We start from the raw sequence: 19,008 nt of genomic DNA, 5'->3' as shown, positions 1-19,008 counted from the left end.
TGTATATCCTTTCAGATAAAGAATTTTACAAATCAGTTTACAACTGACAAAGTTATGAGGTAACAAACATAAAAAAAAATACAACCGAATTGAGAACCTTTTTCTTTTTGTATATTATTTTTTATTATAGTAACTCTTAGACAGTAACATTAGTTACTGTCTAAGAGTTACTATTATTATATATATAAAGTTTGTAGACCGCAGATAGGTAGAGAATGAGCTTAATTCCATCATAGATTGAAAATGTCATTCATATTTTCTTCATTCATTCGTTCATATCATTCACAATCAAATAAAAATTAAAAATAAAACAAATACAAACAAACAAACGTTTTTAACGAATTTTTTTATAATTTCACATAATTTCCTAATTTAATTAATTTAAATACATATATTGTTATAACTTTCGATTCTCATATATTTTTATAATGGCTTTATTATTTCATGTTAACCAAAACATTTGTTGTAATGAGTGAAACTGACGATACTGATGTTCTTTTGCTGATACCACCAAATTTCTTCCTCGTGGAGAGTTCAATCTCCGATGATTCATTACTAGAATCCTCAAGGACCGTTGTGCATAAACCGGTTTCCTGTACAGCACAGGTTTTGGACAAACTTGCCGATCGAGTTCACTCACTGGAATCGAGGTTGGAAAGTTTAGAAGTTTGCACAAGTGATACTGTGTCTAAAAATTCGAATCGGAACTCGTGGGATACCGGTGATAGTATTGAACACAGTCTAGACCGTAGATGCTTTACATTTCCACGGAGACGCCGACGCAAAACTGGTAAACGAGAAAAAAAGCGGGAATTGTCATTGACCAGTCTCGACTCTTTCTGGACCCGCAATAAAGTTCCTTTATTGAATTTAAAGAGTACTTCGGAAGTTTCTAGCACGAAAAAAGCTTTTATCGATGATACGCCAAGCATGGATGGTGATATTAGCAGTATAGTTTCGACGCCTAGCAAGAAAAATGACAAGTTACTCTTGAACGAAATTGACGAATTCTTGACGAAGGTCGAAGCATACGAAGGTCCAGATTCTAAATTTAAAGAGCAAGAAACATTAAGCCCAGAGCATGTTATAAAAGCTACTGGTGATTACATATCACACAGCATAGAATCAAAAAGTAATGATGATATAAAATTACCAAGTGGGAGAGTGATGACAAGTAATGTCTTGGATAAATATATTTACTTGGTAAAAAGTAATTCAGGGTCAAGTGTCTCACAATCTGACAAGCCATTGCCACCTAGTTCATATAAAAACCAGTATAATGAAGACTCCACAATTCGTCCAGCAGATGACAGTAAAGAGAGTGTCACGAAAATGGACCCAAAATCACTGAGTATACGTAGACTAAACTTCTCTGAGAAGGATGTGCAACCTACATCTACACCTAAAAAACCAGCACAGTCTACAAGTTACACGGACTCGTTTCGACCATCATCAAATAAAATCTATGATAGAGCTTCAAAAGTATTAGAACAATATAAAATTAATAATAGCCGTAATACTCAAAATTCTGCACCTGAGAGCTACTTGCAGTCACCTAAAAAGGAGACATTTAAAATGCCCCAAATGAGACCTTATATATCAGACAATAAGGAAACTTTGAAGTTGGCAGCTTATCAGAATAAATTAATAGAAACTATTGATACAGATTTGTTAAGCTTGAGTGAGTTGTGGGGTTATGGGGCTGATAAAGGAGATAGGACAGAGAGGGGAGATAGTCTCAAGTTGGAGGAAGAAAAACTTAAAAGAGAGGTAATAGTCAACTCACTTAGCAATGTTTTGATACCAGGGGATATTCATTAATTACTTGAGTTAAGAGTAGGACACCCTCCTCCCAGTAAAATTTAAAAAAGATCATAGTCAAATCTTTAGTATCCTGTTATTTAACAAAAAAGAAAATATAATATTAAATTTTTTTAGAAGACGATAATAAAAAATAATAAAGAAATCAGTTATTTAAACAATACTTTTAATATCATATCATATATAGCAGGGGTGGGCGACTTGATTAAACCCAAGATCTATTGTTTACTAACAAAACCCTATGCAATTACATACTTTTTGAAATTTCAAATGAAACAACATAGTTCATTACACAATTATGTTGTATTTTTTATTTTATTAAGAAGGAAAACATAAAATTGAAAATTTCATTCATAATAACTACTTATGTTAACATGACCATTGCATCTGAGCATCTGCAGCTAGATTATCAAAATATATTTTTTGCCTTGCCATGATTGATTGAAGTAATTGTTATCAATTGATCACTGGTTGGCCATCTTTCATATATATCATATATCATAATTTAGTTGCACCAACAAAAGGAAACTCTTGAATGAAAAGTAGACTTAATATCTATGTTTTTTTGCTTAAAAATTTATTTATTTTAAGAATTTAACACATAATTTTTTCAGCATTGTGAATCAATGATCCAACAGCTTCAAAAGAAAATTCTTGACCAACAAGAGAAATTAGCAGTGGCGCTCAAAGTGGACAGAGCCAAGGACGCAGCTATCACAAAATTAAGGGAGGCATGGTTGAAAATTACTAGCAGTCTGGATAAAGTGGAGGAACGTCATAAAACTGGGCTGGAGAAGATGATGAGAGAAGTGGAAAGTTTCAAGATGGTTGCTAGTGACGCCCAAAAGGTTTATAAAGAATTTATTAATTTACGATTGTTTTAAAAGCCATTAGCAATTAGGCTGTCATTGTATTTGTCAATGTTAAGGTCTCTGTTCTGTCTAAGACAGAAATAAGGAGAGTCTGAAAGTGATGTGTATGTAGATGCATAATTTTTTTTAAAAAGCGACATAATTAAAATTGCCTATACTTCAAGCTAGAATACACTTTTATAATTATAATAATAAATTATAAATTAATCAATAGTCATTTAAAAATAGTACAACAATTATATACTTCACATTTATACAATGTTCTAATTCTCCATGGATTTTTGTCATTTAAATAGTCAATATGCTTTAGTACAGAGAATCTTTTTATATATATATCTTACCATCTAAGTCCTCAGGAATGGTAACGCATGCGGAGCGCGCATATCATGGGCGAAACAGTATACTCTGTTATGTACATGGTACTGCTCATGTCTATAGGCGACGGTTACCACTTTCCATCAGGTGGGCACGTCAGCTTGTTTGCCATTCTAAGTGGTATAAAAAAAAATTTTATCGCGCCATGAAGGTTAATAAATGATAATAATGACGTCTCTTATATTTAATGATTTTTGATGATAAGCAAATAAAGGTTGGATTTGTTGGTAGAAATGTTTTTGTTTTATTGTAAATACATTTTTATTCCAATTCTAACATACATTTTTTAACACTAATTTCTAATCATTTTCAGAAAACAAATCATTTTGAAAGTGAGTTGTATAAAGCTCTGGATTTAGCACATGATTATCAAGAGAAGTGCAAACAACTGACATCAGAACAGAAGGAACTTCAGGATAGGATGGAGAGAACACTTGCCAGCAAACAGGATATAATCAGCAGTAAAGAGAAAGAAATTGAGGTTCTAAAAGAAAATTATGAGACAGTAATGAGACTGAACAAACAGTCCACAGACTGTGCTAAAAATTTAGAAGATGCGTTAGAGAAGGTAAGCTTATAATAAATTTGGTATCTCTTTGTCACTATAAATGATACTACCTTGTCACTTAGTGTGGCAAAATACTACTTTGTCACCTAATGTGACAAAATACTACTTTGTCACTCAGTGTGACAAAATACTACTTTGTCACTCAGTGTGACAAAATACTACTTTGTCACTCAGTGTGACAAAATACTACTTTGTCACTCAGTGTGACAAAATATACTTTGTCATTCAATGTGACAATATAATACTATATTAATTGGTGTAACAAAATTTAAATGTCTTAACTGAAATTGTAATGCTATCCTTCATATATTAGATAAAATAATCATTTATGGATATATTTCATTTTGCAGGAGAAATCTGATCACAATGTGACAAGAATCAAAGTCAATGAGTTGACTCGTAAATTACAAACAATTGATGAAGAGACCTCACTTGCGTTGCAAGAGAGAAGTCTCTTAAAGGATAAGGTGAATGAAGAGCGGTCCAGAGGCAACCTGCTCGAACGGCAGCTATGTGACAAGGAGAATCAGAACAGTGAGCTGTTGAAGAAATGTGTATGTTCTCTTTACTTGTCATACCTAAATATTAGATCATGTTACATAATGCACACAAAATATTTATTTTTAATGGAAGATAATGGGGTAGTACCTGCACTAACGGTATACGCTGGCGAGGCACTAATTTGGGATAATAGTTGAGAATAAAAAGCAGGTCAGTTAGCCCATAGTGATGTATTGAACCTGGAATTCAATATGAGCCAAATAATAACCATCATGGCGGTCGACCTGACAGGGTATATTGCTAGCAATGGGACTGATAGTCCCCTATATAAATCCCTTTCCAATCAGAGCAACAAATTTTTTACAAGGTTATAATGAGTATCTATAAATCTGTCTCTGTAAGAATTAAATTTAAAAGTTACACATTTATTTTAGGACACCTTAGACAATGAGGTGAAGATGCTCCGCAAACACTTGGAACTCCAAAAAAATGAATTAAAAGTCCATTACCAGAAGCAGTTAGAAGATGCTGTACTGGCTAAACTGCAGGAGTTCCAGCAGCAGCTTGACCACGCTGAGAGAGAAATGGAGAATGATGCCAGAAGTAAGGAGAACGCTATAGTGGACACATTCAATAAACAGATGACCAGGATCGAAGAGCAGTGAGTTGCAATTTACATTAATGCTACTATATACATACCTCCCCTATCACATCATAAAGAACAGTCTACTTTGTGATTTTTATAAGGTTATTACAGCTTTTATTCCATACTTTACAGGATAAATTTTTTAATATTAAAGTTTTTTTTGCATTTTGGTGTATGGGGTAAAAGCCTCCTATATTATATTCTACCCATCCATCCACATCAACATCTATACAATTCTTTCCTGCCACTCCCATGATTTACTCGACCCATCTTTTTCTTCCATCTTCTAATACATCTTTTATCTGTAAGGCCCAGTTTTTTTTTAAGTTTGCGTGTGTTTAATTTGACATTGACACATTGGAGTTTAAAAATTACATTCTCTCAATATTTGATCAAGTCAGGCTGAGACAGTTATGACATAACAAAATGACTATTTTAAATAATATTATTTTTAAATAATGTATTAAATAAATTATGTCATCACTGCAGTCATAGTTATTAGAAATGTAAAATTGACAAAAATATGTAAAAATATATAATTAAATTTTAACTAAATCCAAAACACTATTATTTATTTTTAATTGTATTTCAAGCAAAATAAAAATTAATTTTACTTATGACCAATTAATTTGTCCTTCCCAGACACAAACTGGAGGTTAAAGTACTAGAAGAGAAGCAGAAAGAAGAGATAAAATTGTATCGTTTGCAACTAGCGCAAGCGAGTGAGAAAATCAGTTTACTGGAGGTACCTACTATAATTATTAAGATAGATTGTTAAGTTAGTTTAAAAATCCAATGTACTAAAAAATATCGATACTATCGATATTTTTTGTTGATAGCCCTTGTGTCTTTATCATGTTACTTGAGACTTTGTCATGTTGTTATATTGGTTGTGTTTTATTCCTTGTCACATCACATTTTGTTGATCGTCTGAGACTTTGTCATTTGTATTTGTAATTGTTAGTCCAACTTGTGACAATAATGTCGATTCTGAGGAGCCACTTGTTTAAATCATTCTGTAATGTAATAAATTTAAGTCAAAATTATTATAAATTTATAATGATCTATAAAACAGTAATTTTGTGAAATTATTGAATAAAAAAATTAGATTAAGAGATAGGTTTATAGAAATGGCGCCTTAGAATCGAGCTCATTATCATATCAAACATATTGCCACGATCGTCTATGATTTTGTCACACCAACTCGTGACATTGTCACACCAACTCGTGACATTGTCACACCAACTCGTGACATTGTCACACCGACTCGTGACGTTGTCACACCAACTCGTGACATTGTCACACTGACTTGTGACATTGTCACACCTGGTCATCGGTGTATGTCTGCGCGTGCAGGGCAAGCTGGAGTCGCACCGGCGGCGGCGCGGACAGATCGCGTCGCAGCTGCACGGCGTGATGGAGGCGCAGTGGCGGCAGGCGCTGCGCATCCTGGCCTGCCCGCCCGCCGCGCTCGCAGACCTCGACCTCTCGCTCGCACCTTCCGCGCCCGACACGGGTAAATAGAGATAGCAGACATACATACATACATACATTTTTATGCGACTGCCACAAGATGAAGATTCTAATAGAGTAATTTTTTGTGACAATGACTATGGGTTCATAGTTGATTGGTTGAAATATCGATTGATATTCATAATTTTTTATTGCATCTTATCTTTTTTTTTTCGCATATGGGGTCAGCTAAGCCGATGCACGTCGACCCATACGGATCTTTCGTGCTTCCCCCTGCCTTATACCATCATTTCATAGAACCTGTGTGTTACCCTAACGATATCCCGCGGTTTAAGATATCTTTAGTCCCCTGGTTTTGGATAAGCCGTTCCCAGTAGACGCATACTTGCCAACGAATCGTAGTGCACATCAAGTGTTCCATGGATTCCGATTTCTCCCCGCACAGTCTGCACAGTGTGTCCGAAGATAGACCCATATTATTCTTTGTTGTTGATCTCAATATCAATTTTGAATAATGATCGAAGCTTCCCTTTTTCTTTGTGGAACAAAAAGTGCTTGTCGCCTTACTCATGATGTTTGCAAAAAAATTTATCACTTGCGCGGTGTCTATTCTTCTCACGTGAGGATTTTAAGAGCGTTCATGAATTTAGCTTACCATAGTTTGGCAACGTCACTATTATTTGTAAATTTTCAAAAACAATTGAAGATTTTCTATTTTTTCTAATTGATTATTTAAAAAGTTGTCAATTACTCATGCAATAATATTATTATTAAGTTGTCACAAAAATTTGGATTTTGATGACAAAAATTCCAAAGTAAAATATAAATACATAGATGCAGTTTTTAGTCATAGATTTACAAATCTTATAAATTATATATTTAACGTTTTAGTTTCGCTAGTAATGCACTTTTTAAATAATCGATCAGAAACATTGAATAAAACTTTTTTTTTATACAACTTAGAATGGCAAACAAGCTGACGGCCCACCTAATGGAAAGTGATAACCGTCGCCTATAGACATGAGCAGTACCGTGGACATAACAGAGTATACTGTTTCGCCCATGATACCCCCCATGCGTTGCCATTGTTGAGGACTCAGATGTTATTCCTCTGTACCCTGTAAATTCACGCCATATCCCACCCTTCAAACCGAAACACAGTCATGCAAACACAGCAGCTTCACGGTTGAAACACGAATGGGACAGAGGTACCCAAGCAATCGACTTTTGTACAAAGTCTCCCTCTGGATTTTGTTGTTGTTTGTTGAATTGTATTTGAAAATTGACATAAAATAGCTTGATCCTATTAAGAATATTTTTTAATTTTAATGTTTTTTTTGAATCCTCTATATTAATAACCTAAAATAACTTTTACAAACTGAAAAACTCTCGAAATTTCTTATTAAAATCAACATTTTTTTGCACATTTGTTTTACATATGACTTTAACAATGACAAAGAAAATACTACCATAGATTATGCAGCATTATGCCACAGTGTACATAATGTCAAATAGTCTACCCAACAGATCCTACTTGACATAACATGGTTAGTCAGAAATTAAGAAGTGTCCATCTGGTTCCAGTTGCGACCCCGGTGGTGCCCGAATTCCCGCCCAGTAAACCGCCGTTACCGCCCCATAGAGGGCGCCGCGGAGAGGCGCTCAACTTCGATGGGCTCAGCGACAACGAACTGCGACAGTACGTCAAATTGGTACGATATTACAATTGTTTTTTTCTTACTGGTTATAACAGAAAAAAAAAAGATTTCTGTATTGTTAGTGATTTTTAATTTGATGAAATTGGAATAGAATAGTACCCCCTGTTGACGACCGAATTGTATACAGGGGGCCTGCCATGAAATGAAATTCCGAAATTTCGGACTCAATTTCGTGTTTTCGTTCATACCTAAATCGAACCAGTAAATGGAGCTTAACATTTCGTTCGTCATCCTGCCATAAAAGTCCAAAAAAATAATATTTTTATATTTTTAATGTTTTTTTTCTCAAACCGAAACACAGTCATGCAAATACAACTGCTTCACGGTTGAAACACGAATGGGACAGAGGTACCCAAACAATCGACTTTTGTACAAAGTCTCCCTCTGGTATGTTTTTAAACGGTAAGTATTACGTAATTTTAATATCAAATTTGTGTTTCGTTTGGCATCGAAATTTCGGAATACATTTCATGGTAGGCCCTCTGATCTTACAGTATGTACTGTCACGCCTGTGGTACTCATATTTGTTATTCCTGATGGCTATGGTTTTATGCTTCCATACCCAGTATTTTGAACACTTTTTTTATACCACTGACATGGCAAACAAGCATACGGCTCACCTGATGGTAAGCAGTTATCGTAGTCTATAAATGCCCGCAATATGCTTTACCGAGCCTGAAGTAACCTTTTTACCCCCCTTTTGAAACAACCATGTTAGTAGCAGCTGCTTGGCTGCAAAATTAATATATGTATTAAAGTCTCTGGTCTGTGTTATTTTTACTGATAAAGCAAGGCCTATGTTCAGCAGTGAGACAGTTTACGACTTGAACAACAACAAATATACATTAAAAATAAATCACAATTCACAGCTTTTAACGAAGCCAGCGAACTTGGACGGCAGCGGCGACTGTTTGTTGCCGCAACGCGACCACGACGAGCCCACCAGCGACCGACCCGAGCGGTCCGACCAACTCGACCAGTTCGACCGCCACGACAAGAAGGATAAGTCGCGACGGAGTATCAATAATGCCAAACCGCCATGGAAAGCCTAAAAGATTATTTAATGATTAAGTTATTTAGTTATTTATATACATATATTGGCCCAGTAAGTGATATATTAAATATTTTTCGATATATAATATCGTAAACAAGTATCCGTTTGTGATAACTCGTAGATATCGGGCTGGTATCGGCGATATTACAATGGCTGGTCATCAATGTTCAGAAGGACTCAGTATACTCTACTGATATTGTAAGCATTTTTAGACGATTTATGTGAATAGTGAATACTCAGAAGCATTTTTATATAGTTTATATATATATATATATATATAATCTATGGACGCCTGTAACACTAGGGGTGTCATGTGCGCGTTGCCAACCTTGGGGGGTATCTTGGGCGAAACAGTATATTCTGTTATGTCCATGGTACTGCTCATGTCTATAGGCGACGGTTACCACTTTCCATCAGGTGGACCGTCAGCTTGTTTGCCATTCTAAGTTGTATAAAAAAAAAAAAAATAGAACTGCGTATTTACGCAATGACTCATGATGTATTTTATTATAAGTATATTTTATATTGAAATGGCCTACAATGGCATAACTTAGTCTTATTACGGCCGTAAGTAAAGCAGTGATTTTCAAAGCTGGTCTCTATTTAATAAAGTATGTGTATAAAAAAATATAATAATGCTTATAGAAGTGTGTATTTAATACCACCTAATAAATTGTTAGTTTTTAATCTAATCTCGAGTGCCTTTTTCTGATATTTTTATAATTTTTTTTTTATTGTTGTAACGTACAAATGGTGTTTAATTCGACATTCCTTGTAAATTGAATTTCATATTTTGATATTAATAAATTGTAATATTTTTATAAAGGCCTTTTTTTTAATATAAACCTAAATACGCCTAAACCTAGCCGTGGGGGGAAAGGGATTGTTAGTAATGGAGACTGAGAATCCCATTGCTAGCAATATACCCAACCAGGTCGACCTCCTCGCGGTTTCCCTGGAAACTATCATGGTTAATTCCTGATGAATTCATCATGATGGGCTAACTGGCTTGTTTTCATTCTCATCTATCACCCTTCACTGGTGCTCAGCCAGCGTATCCCATTAGCGCAGGCGGAGTTACCGTTACGTATACCATTTTCACCCATAAAAAAAACCTAGCCGTGTGGTCCTGGCATAGAATAGGCCACCCCTTCCTTTCCCGTGGGTGTTGTAAGAGGCGACTAAGGGAGGGCGAAGGATGCACAGCAGCGTCCCTCTTAAAACAGCAAAAAAATCCCCCTTAAGGGGGAAGCTTTATCCAGCAGTGGACAATTAACGGCTAATACAACATATGCTTAAGGGGGGGAAGGGATTGTTAGTAATGGGAAGGTTAGTCCCCATTGCTATTAATATACCCAATCAGATCGATCTTTACGCGGTTCCCCCTAGAAAGTATCGTGACTAATTTATCGTTGAATTCGTCACGATGGGCTAACTGACCTGCCTTTTAATCCACTATCACTGGTACCCCGCCAGTGTATACCGATAGCGCAGGCAGGGTTACCATGCCATTTTCACCCATAAAAAAACCTACCCCTAAAACACATTACTACGAACTAATTCTTACGATAGACACCTTGGATCGTGAAAAACAAGGCGACCAACATATGCATGTTACAAGAATGACAATGCGGTAATTAGTCTGCCATCACCGACATTATTTCGTCTGGTTCTCCTAATAAAATATACGCCTTAACCCTTCTTTGCATTTTTGTTATTGGTGAAATAAATCAAGGTGATATATTTCATGTTCAAAATGAAAGTAAAAATGGTTAAAGAAATATATTTGACAACTATGTTCTTTTTTCTGCAATAAACATTAAAAAGGTATCCATAAACGATCAACTTAAAGTGAAGTCTTTTATATAATTTTTGTGGCGTTCAATGTTATGATGGAAATTTCTAACATTATGCAAAGAAGCGTTAAAACGAGTTTTTTGACAACATAAATAAGGAATAAACAAAGATTTCAGAATTGATTCCTTGTTAGGGGAAAAGTAACATTAAAAAAAAGCATATTTAAATATAACAATTTATTGATGGGGGTAAATGCGAATTAAAAATATACATTATCTTTTTCCTTTTACAATGTAACAATGGCATCAAATTCTATACAACACTAAATAATTGATTTACACTTATTATATAAATTAATCACATTGTTTTTAAGTGGCAAGACTATGCCCAAATTAATTGTGAAATATTAAAAATGGTAAAAAGAAAATACACAGCCTACAAAAGAAAATTAAAACAATTCTATTTATATTATGTAAAAAAAAAAGACTAAAAATAATTCACAAAAAGAAATTCGGTCTTACAAAATGACCTAGTTATGGTATATTCACAATTTCACATAACCGTGCGTACTGATACAGCGTCCGTTTGTCGTTTTGGTAAACAAGCATACTTTCCATCTAATGGTGAGTTCATATGATACATAAACAAGTTATATATATATATATATATATATATATATATATATATATATATATATATATATATATATATATATATATATATAAGTATATCTGAATAAATATTTAGATACATTTTATATATTTTATATTTCAGTCCTATTCCAGTCAACTCCAATCAATCAGTTGTAAGTACAACATGAGCTCTCAAAGGTTGACTGATAGAGAATAATCGAATCTCGTTTAGTAATAAAGTTATTGACATATACAAATGTGGACTAAGAGACAATCTTTAAAAATGCTACCAATATCTATGGGATGAAGATCAGTTACCATTAGATGAGCTGTATGATCATTTGCTCCCTTCTATTAAAAAAAAAAAAAATATGACGCAAATTATAACATGAATATAAAATAAGTCTTAATACCTACTCCGTAGAGTTATTAATTCCTGTACATAGTGTTTATGGTCTCTTGATTATCTAATTGAAACTACGATAAATATGAATCCATACATGTTCATACACCAGTCGTGGCATAGGCGTGATGGTATAAAATATATTTTTTGATACAATTTGTAATGATAAACAATTTGAGAGCTCAACTGATGCAAAGTGGAGTGAACAATGTATGTATTAAAAGATGTATTAAAAATGCATTGCCATTCCTAAACAATCCTAATGTTCGGTGACAGAAATATAAATACAGAGGTACCCATACGCCTATGCTACTACCTATGAGCGAAATAGCTAATTATCTCATGATTTCATCAATAAATAGTAATAGCAGCCGCGTACACATCCTACTAGTAGGATTCTGGGATTCCATAGTGGCCTTGGTTTGTCTTGGTTAGCGCCAAGCCACAGCTCGAGGGTTCGCTTGGGCCTATAACAATTGTTTTTCCCATATGGACTTTTTAAACAAGATCATAATGTATCACTCTGACTAAACACGCTATCTTTGCCAGTGATGTTTGTAGTTAACAATCTTAAAAAAATAAGGTATTTTTCTTATATGAAGATATATATATATATATATATATATATATATATATATCTCTTTTCTCTCTATTTTTCTTACTTTGTATATTTTATAATCTATTGTGGGGGTGTCTTTCAAAGTAACAGTGCATAAAATATATATATATATATATATATATATATATATATATATATATATATATATATATATATATATATATATATATACGACTTGGGAGTAGGTACATTGAAGCACCAGGCCACTATGGAAAATTTATAAAATTTTTAAAAAGAGATACGAGTTAAATACTTCAAATTTAATAGAAGAATGAAGTCACTCGTAGATCTAGTTTTAATATTTGGACCTACAGCATTACACTTTGTTCATACGCTAGTAAAATATATGTTAATTTAATACATTTCTTTACACTAAATACTTGTTACTTTTCAATATTTGAAAATACAATTTTAATATATTACAAATAATTCTGATATGATTTATACAATTAACACAAAATAAATATTAGTTATTTACACTTGTCAGTCACAAATTGTGAAATATGTATAAAAAAATAACATAATAATAAAAAAATTGGTTTGGTCATTTAGAGAGGATGGATGAAACAAGAATTACGAAAGAGATTTATCGAGCAAAAATGAATGGAGATGTCGGTAGGGGCCGCCCTAGACGGACGTGTGTCGACCAAATATGCGACGTGCTGAAGAAGGGCCAAATTAAAAGTACCCGTAACCGGCGAGCGTGTATGAAAAGATTGATGAATGTGGAAGAAGCGAAAGAGGTTTGTTTGAATCGAAGCATTTGGCGTTCCATTGTTTCTGCCCACCCTAATGGGAGACAGGCGTGACAGATATGTATGTACGTATGTATAATAAAATATAAATGATATTTCGTTATGCCACTAGTTAGCTAAAACAAGGTACATGTATAATGTTGCTTTAGTATATACCACCTACATATTTCATACCATTTTTTTTTTTAATGGGTGATAATGGTATGGTAACCCCGCCTGCGCTATCGGTATACACCGGCGGGGCAACAGTGATAGATGACTGATGAGGATGCAAGCAGGTCAGTTGGCCCATCCTGACGAATTCAATTAGAATTAGACACGATGGTTTCCAGGGGGAACCACGCGGAGTTCGACCTGACAGGATATATTGTTAGTAATAGGGCTATTTGACCCCATTACTAACAATCCCTTTCCCCCCAATGTCATACCATTAGATCTATGCAGGCACGCCAATTAATAGAAATGTTTCAGTCTAAACTCTTAACCAGTCAAAAGTACTTTTGACTGAACGGGATGGTCAAAAGTGGTTTTGACTGAAAATTATTGGTTATGTTTTTTTTTTTTATACAACTTAGAATGGCAAACAAGCTGACGGCCCACCTGATGGAAAGTGGTAACCGTCGCCTACAGACATGAGCAGTACCATGAACATAACAGAGTATAGTGTTTCGCCCATGATACCCCCCATGCGTTGCCATTCCTGAGTATTAACACTTTTGACTGCAAATTTGCGATCAGGTTAGGTACTTTTAACTGTTATTTTAAACAAAAGTATTATTTGTCTAAAGCATACAGTCAAAAGTAATTTTAACCATACTTTTGACTGATTTTGCTAGTCAATAGTACTTTTGACTGGGGGGAAAGGGATTGTTAGTAATGAAGACTGAGAATCCCATCGCTAGCAATATACCCAACCAGGTCGACCTCCTCACGGTTCCCCCTGGCAACTATCATGGTTAATTCCTGATGAATTCATCATGATGGGCTAACTGGCCTGTTTTCATTCTCATCTATCACCCTTCACTGGTGCTCCGCCAGCGTATCCCGTTAGCGCAGGCGGGGTTACTATACCATTTTCACCAATAAAAAAAAAGTACTTTAGACTGGTTAACAGTTTTAACTGTAACAAAAATATCATTCAATATTATTATACGAGTAGTGGACAGAAACAAAGCTGCCATTTACATAAATAATTATTAACGTAATTTATTTAACATTTACAAAAGATCCTTACTACATTTTCTAATTTGACAGTTCGAAAAATTTGTTTCCTTCTATTGGGCACAACTGATACCAGAGCCGCGGAATACATTTTACTTACAGTCTCTGGCAGAATCTGTGGACAAAGACAAATATTCTGTCAGATACTTAGATAAAGAATAAATAAATAAATAAATATATATATATATATATACTTGTTACTCAAAATGCATGGATTTGAATATAGTATTAATGTGAGAATTGCCTTGTAATTAGAATTATTGTAATATTTTTTTTAATTGTCGTCCTCTGTGGTGCAGCGGTCAACACGCCTGCCTGCGACGTGGAGGCCCCGGATTCAATCCCCGGCCAGGTCATGATGGAAAACGATCTTTTCCTGATTGTCCTGGGTCTTGGATGTTTATCTATATATGTATCCATTATAAATATAGTATCGTTGAGTTAGTATCCCATAACACAAGTCTCGAACTTACTTTGGGGCTAGCTCAATCTGTGTGATTTGTCCGTATATATTTATTTATTTATATAATTAATATTATTTTATATAGTAATTATTTTAATTATAAAGTGACGTATCATGAGAGTCTGTAACAGATGTACATGAATAAAGATGATTGATCGATTGATGAGGTAATCACCGTGCGCGTGCTGATGCTACGCGAGCGCGGACGCTGGCAGCGAGCTGTGCTTGGGCTTGGCTTTGTGTACGAACACCTTGATGCAGCCGTTGAAGTCTGCGCTGACCAGCACGTGGCCCGTCTGCGACGACGACACCATGCCACCCTCGGCGCCCTTCTATACAACACACAGAACATTTACACTGTATATACATTTGAATTTCGAACGATGCGTGTCATGTTAAAATCTTTTTTTTTTTTATACAATTTAGAATGGCAAACAAGCTGACGGCCCACCTGATGGAAAGTGGTAAGCAGTACCATGGATATACCAGAGTATACTGTTTCGCCTACGATACCTCCCATTCGTTGCCATTCCTGAGGACTCAGTTGTTATTCCACTGAACCCTGTAAATTCACTGCTATATCCCACCCTTCAAACCGAAACACAGCCATGCAAACACAACTGCTTCACGGTAGAAACACGAATAGGACAGAGGTAGCCAAGCAAACGACTTTTATACAAAGTCTCCCTCTGGTGATTGTTGATATCCTTTCCCTTTTGTCGATATCTCTTCAGCGATATCAGTGTACTCTGTTATGTTCATTGTATTCCTCATGTCTATAGGGGACGGTTACCACTTTCCATCAGGTGGGCCGTCAGCTTGTTTGCCATTCTAAGTTGTATAAAAAAAAAGGTGCCAGAGAATAAATTTGGAGATCATCTGCATAAAGGTGGTAGGAAGACTAAAGTTTAAAAGTGATAGTGCTAATAATTTTGTAAGTTAGCCAAAGTCAGCCGTTAGTTATAAGTATAATGTTTTATAAAGCAATCGTGATAATATGGTACTAACATTGGAATAAACCCTGAAGACTGTAAAAAAGAAATATCAAAATCGGTTCATTAGCATTTCTAGCACCATTCCTGAGGGTGTCGTAAGAGGCCACTAAGGGAATGGTCGAGGGGTGAGCAACAGCGTCCCTTTTAAAATATCAGCAAAACACAACTGCGGTTGCTTACTCACCTGCCAAACGTGGCAACTACTGGCAAAACCCCTTATGGGAGGAGGTCTCCGTTCAGCAGTGTTCTGTTAGCGGCTGATATATATAATAATAATAATATATATATATATATATATATATATATATATATATATATATATATATATATATATATATATATATATATATATATATAAAGCGCAATACACATATAAACTAAAATTACAAGCAAATGAGATATTCCCCCCCCCTTTGGGAGACGTTTAAAAAAGATGCACTCACCACCTCTTCATCTTCCCTGCTGTCCTCCCCGCTGGCTGACCGCGCCTCTTGCTCCCTCTCGGCGATCATTCGTATCATGTGGTCGGGGTTGGGGGCGAACACTGCACACGTGACCACTGCATTATGCGCCTTTATGCCCTCCCAGAAATCATTGCGGTCCCTCCTCACCGATGTGAACTTCGAATAGTCGTGGTATGTCTTCCATATGTATATACACTGGTTCTCGGACCCGCTCACTATATATTTCCCGTCGTGTGAGAACGACGCCTTGATCTGACTGGACACGTTAACGTAACCCTTGTATTTGCACGATAAGTTCAAATCTCGCAAGTCGTATAGTCTTATGCGGCTATCGTTCGACGTTATTAGTATTTTGTCGTCGTTAGGCATGGGTTCGATACCGCTTATTTTACGTCCTGTCGAATTCTTCCCCCTGGTGGATCGCACGTCGATCTGCGTGTGGTACTTGAGTTGATCTGTGGTGTAGAAGATGCAGCGGCCGTCGTATGTGCCGACGACGGCGAATTTGCCGTTCTGGCAGAAGTTCGCTGCTGTTATCAGCTTCGTTTTGCCGTCCACTTCGTTCCATACTGCTACCTGGGGTTTGAGTATAAAAATAAAAAAAAATATATGTATAAACTAGAAATGTTGAACCAGTCATTAACTGTACATTTAGTTTGAATTTACAGGATACAGAGGAATAACACCTGAGTCCTCAGGAATGGCAACGCATGGGGGGTATCATGGGCGTAACAGTATACTCTGTTATGTCCATGGTACTGCTCATCTCTATAGGCGACGGTTACCACTTTCTATCAGGTGGACCGTCAGCTTGTTTGCCATTCTAAGTTGTATAAAAAAACAACTATCTACTGCTGAACATAGCCTCCCCCATAAAGAGAGTTTTGCAGGTAGTTGCCACGCTTGGCAGGCGGGTTGGTTTATATGGATATTTTAAGAGGGACTCTACTGCCCGTCCCTCCACCATAAGCTCCCTTAGTCGCCCTTCACGATACCTACGGAAAAGGAAGGGGTGGCCTATTTTATGCCGGGACCTAGACGCCTAAACAAGATATATCAATGCAATAATTTGAGGAGACGGAGGTAGGTTCATACCAACCACAATCACAATAGATTTATTTTATTTAAATAACATCAAAAAAGAAAATATGGTACAAAAGGCGCACTTAATGCTAGCAACATTCTCTGCATGTCCATAGTACTGCTCATCTCTATAGGCGACGGTTACCACTTCCCATCAGGTGGGCCGTCAGCTTGTTTGCCACTCCAAGTGGCATTAAAAAAAATGCTAATTTGTCACCTTTGTGATATTAAAAAATTCCTTATTTAGAACAATTATTTTAACAAACTCTATTCATTAATATATAGTGTAAAATAATACAGCATACCTTCTTGTCTGGAATATCCCACAACCTGAGCTTGCCATCCAGACTGCCCGAGAGGAAGTACCTATCGTCTCTGGGGTGGAACACGATGGCTGTCACGAAATCTATGTGCTGGAAGCAACATAGGCACTCCCCTCTGCATATATGCCAAAGTCTGACTGTTTTATCCATAGACGAGGACAGTATGAAGTAGTTCTTCGACCAGGAAACGTCTAGGAGGTCGGACGTGTGTCCGGCGTAGACGCAGAAGGGTCGAGGGTGGAAGGGTGCTGAAGGTGGCAGGGCTTCGGAGGTAGAAGTGCTGGCTGCCGCACCGAGCGTCGCCAGCGACTCTTGAGACGGCGTCGGTGAGGATTTCTGCTCCGTATTGTACTTCGTTCTCATATCCTGGGGAATGAATTGGTCTTTTGGAATCACCAGTCAATGGAAGCTTATATATGAAGGTGGTACATGGAATAATAATTTTATACCATATAATAATGAGCTCCCTGCCGAGGTTTTCCCAAGAGACTACAGCATGGGGTTCTTCAAAAGGGGGTAAAGAGGTTTCTTCAGGGTCGGCAACGCGCGCGTAATACCTCTGGTATTGCAGGCATTCATACGCTATGGTAACCGCTTACCATCAGATGGGCCGTATGCTTGTTTGCCACCTCAGTGGTAAAATATATATATATATATATATATATATATATATATATATTTTTTCATCTTAAATATTTTTCGCATTTTCGTGTATAATACAGTATATCTTATATATGTGTAAGTATATTTGTTATTTATATATATATTTATATGTTTATATATGTAAATATTAGTATGTATATATATCAATTATTACTAATACCACATTCGAGTATTCTGACACTTGCCTAATGTTGAACGAGAGAGAACGCTTTTATGTACACATACATACATATATTTCATTTTCTTGCCTAAGGCCAAATACCAATGTTTTAATAAATAATAGAGATAAGTCTTAATTATCTATTAGAACTCAGCGTAATACGTTATCCTCTTTCATTCACAGTAATTTCCGCATTCACTCTCATTCTGCCCATATCTTCTAATGGTTAATCCATGTCAAAGACTTCCTCTGTTTTTAAAGCCATTTACATTCATAGTTAACACTTTTCTTAAAATACCTTTATGTTCCTGCGTATCATATGTCCATTATCCATGTCCAAGATAGCTTATTTCTTGACTTTTCTTTCACTGACGCTACTTTTAGGCTTCTTCAGACAAACAT

At 35.8% G+C, this 19,008-nt stretch overlaps 2 protein-coding genes across 4 annotated transcripts in view; one reads left to right on the top strand and one right to left on the bottom strand.

Moving 5' to 3' along the window:
* The first annotated feature begins 273 nt into the window (after positions 1 to 273).
* On the top strand, positions 274 to 9,866 carry LOC113518984 (repetitive organellar protein). The gene is made up of 9 exons (XM_052898536.1): positions 274 to 1,770; positions 2,436 to 2,669; positions 3,382 to 3,636; positions 3,987 to 4,190; positions 4,572 to 4,798; positions 5,426 to 5,528; positions 6,140 to 6,299; positions 7,841 to 7,968; positions 8,844 to 9,866. The coding sequence occupies exons 1-9, from the start codon at positions 445 to 447 to the stop codon at positions 9,024 to 9,026; spliced, it is 2,820 nt and encodes a 939-aa protein (XP_052754496.1). The 5' UTR covers positions 274 to 444; the 3' UTR covers positions 9,027 to 9,866.
* A 1,180-nt stretch (positions 9,867 to 11,046) lies between these two features.
* Positions 11,047 to 19,008, bottom strand: part of LOC113517762 (WD repeat-containing protein 44) — a 33,066-nt gene continuing 25,104 nt past the window's right edge. For all 3 annotated transcript variants that reach the window (XM_052898495.1, XM_052898496.1, XM_052898497.1), the window contains 4 exons: positions 17,766 to 18,149; positions 16,357 to 16,953; positions 15,094 to 15,250; positions 11,047 to 14,570 (listed from right to left, as the gene is read on the bottom strand). In XM_052898495.1, the coding sequence (XP_052754455.1) occupies positions 15,110 to 15,250; positions 16,357 to 16,953; positions 17,766 to 18,149 (1,122 nt within the window). In that variant the 3' untranslated portion in view covers positions 11,047 to 14,570; positions 15,094 to 15,109. The remainder of the gene's footprint in view (positions 14,571 to 15,093; positions 15,251 to 16,356; positions 16,954 to 17,765; positions 18,150 to 19,008) is intronic.

Source organism: Galleria mellonella, unplaced genomic scaffold (genome assembly GCF_026898425.1).
Source record: "Galleria mellonella isolate WM207_F2 unplaced genomic scaffold, CSIRO_AGI_GalMel_v1 utg44, whole genome shotgun sequence".
Classification (NCBI taxonomy): Eukaryota; Metazoa; Arthropoda; class Insecta; order Lepidoptera; family Pyralidae; genus Galleria; species Galleria mellonella.
The sequence above is the reverse complement of the archived record's forward strand: the minus strand, read 5'-3'. Positions and strand labels throughout refer to the sequence as shown.

What these genes read in the sequence shown, in the direction of transcription:
- LOC113518984 (XM_052898536.1), top strand. Translation starts at nt 445, where the DNA reads ATGTTAACCAAAACATTTGTTGTAATGAGTGAAACTGACGATACTGAT. An exon ending in AGAAAATCAGTTTACTGGAG is followed by an intron (nt 5,529 to 6,139) that starts GTACCTACTATA and finishes CTGCGCGTGCAG; the next exon opens with GGCAAGCTGGAGTCGCACCG. An exon ending in ACCTTCCGCGCCCGACACGG is followed by an intron (nt 6,300 to 7,840) that starts GTAAATAGAGAT and finishes ATCTGGTTCCAG; the next exon opens with TTGCGACCCCGGTGGTGCCC.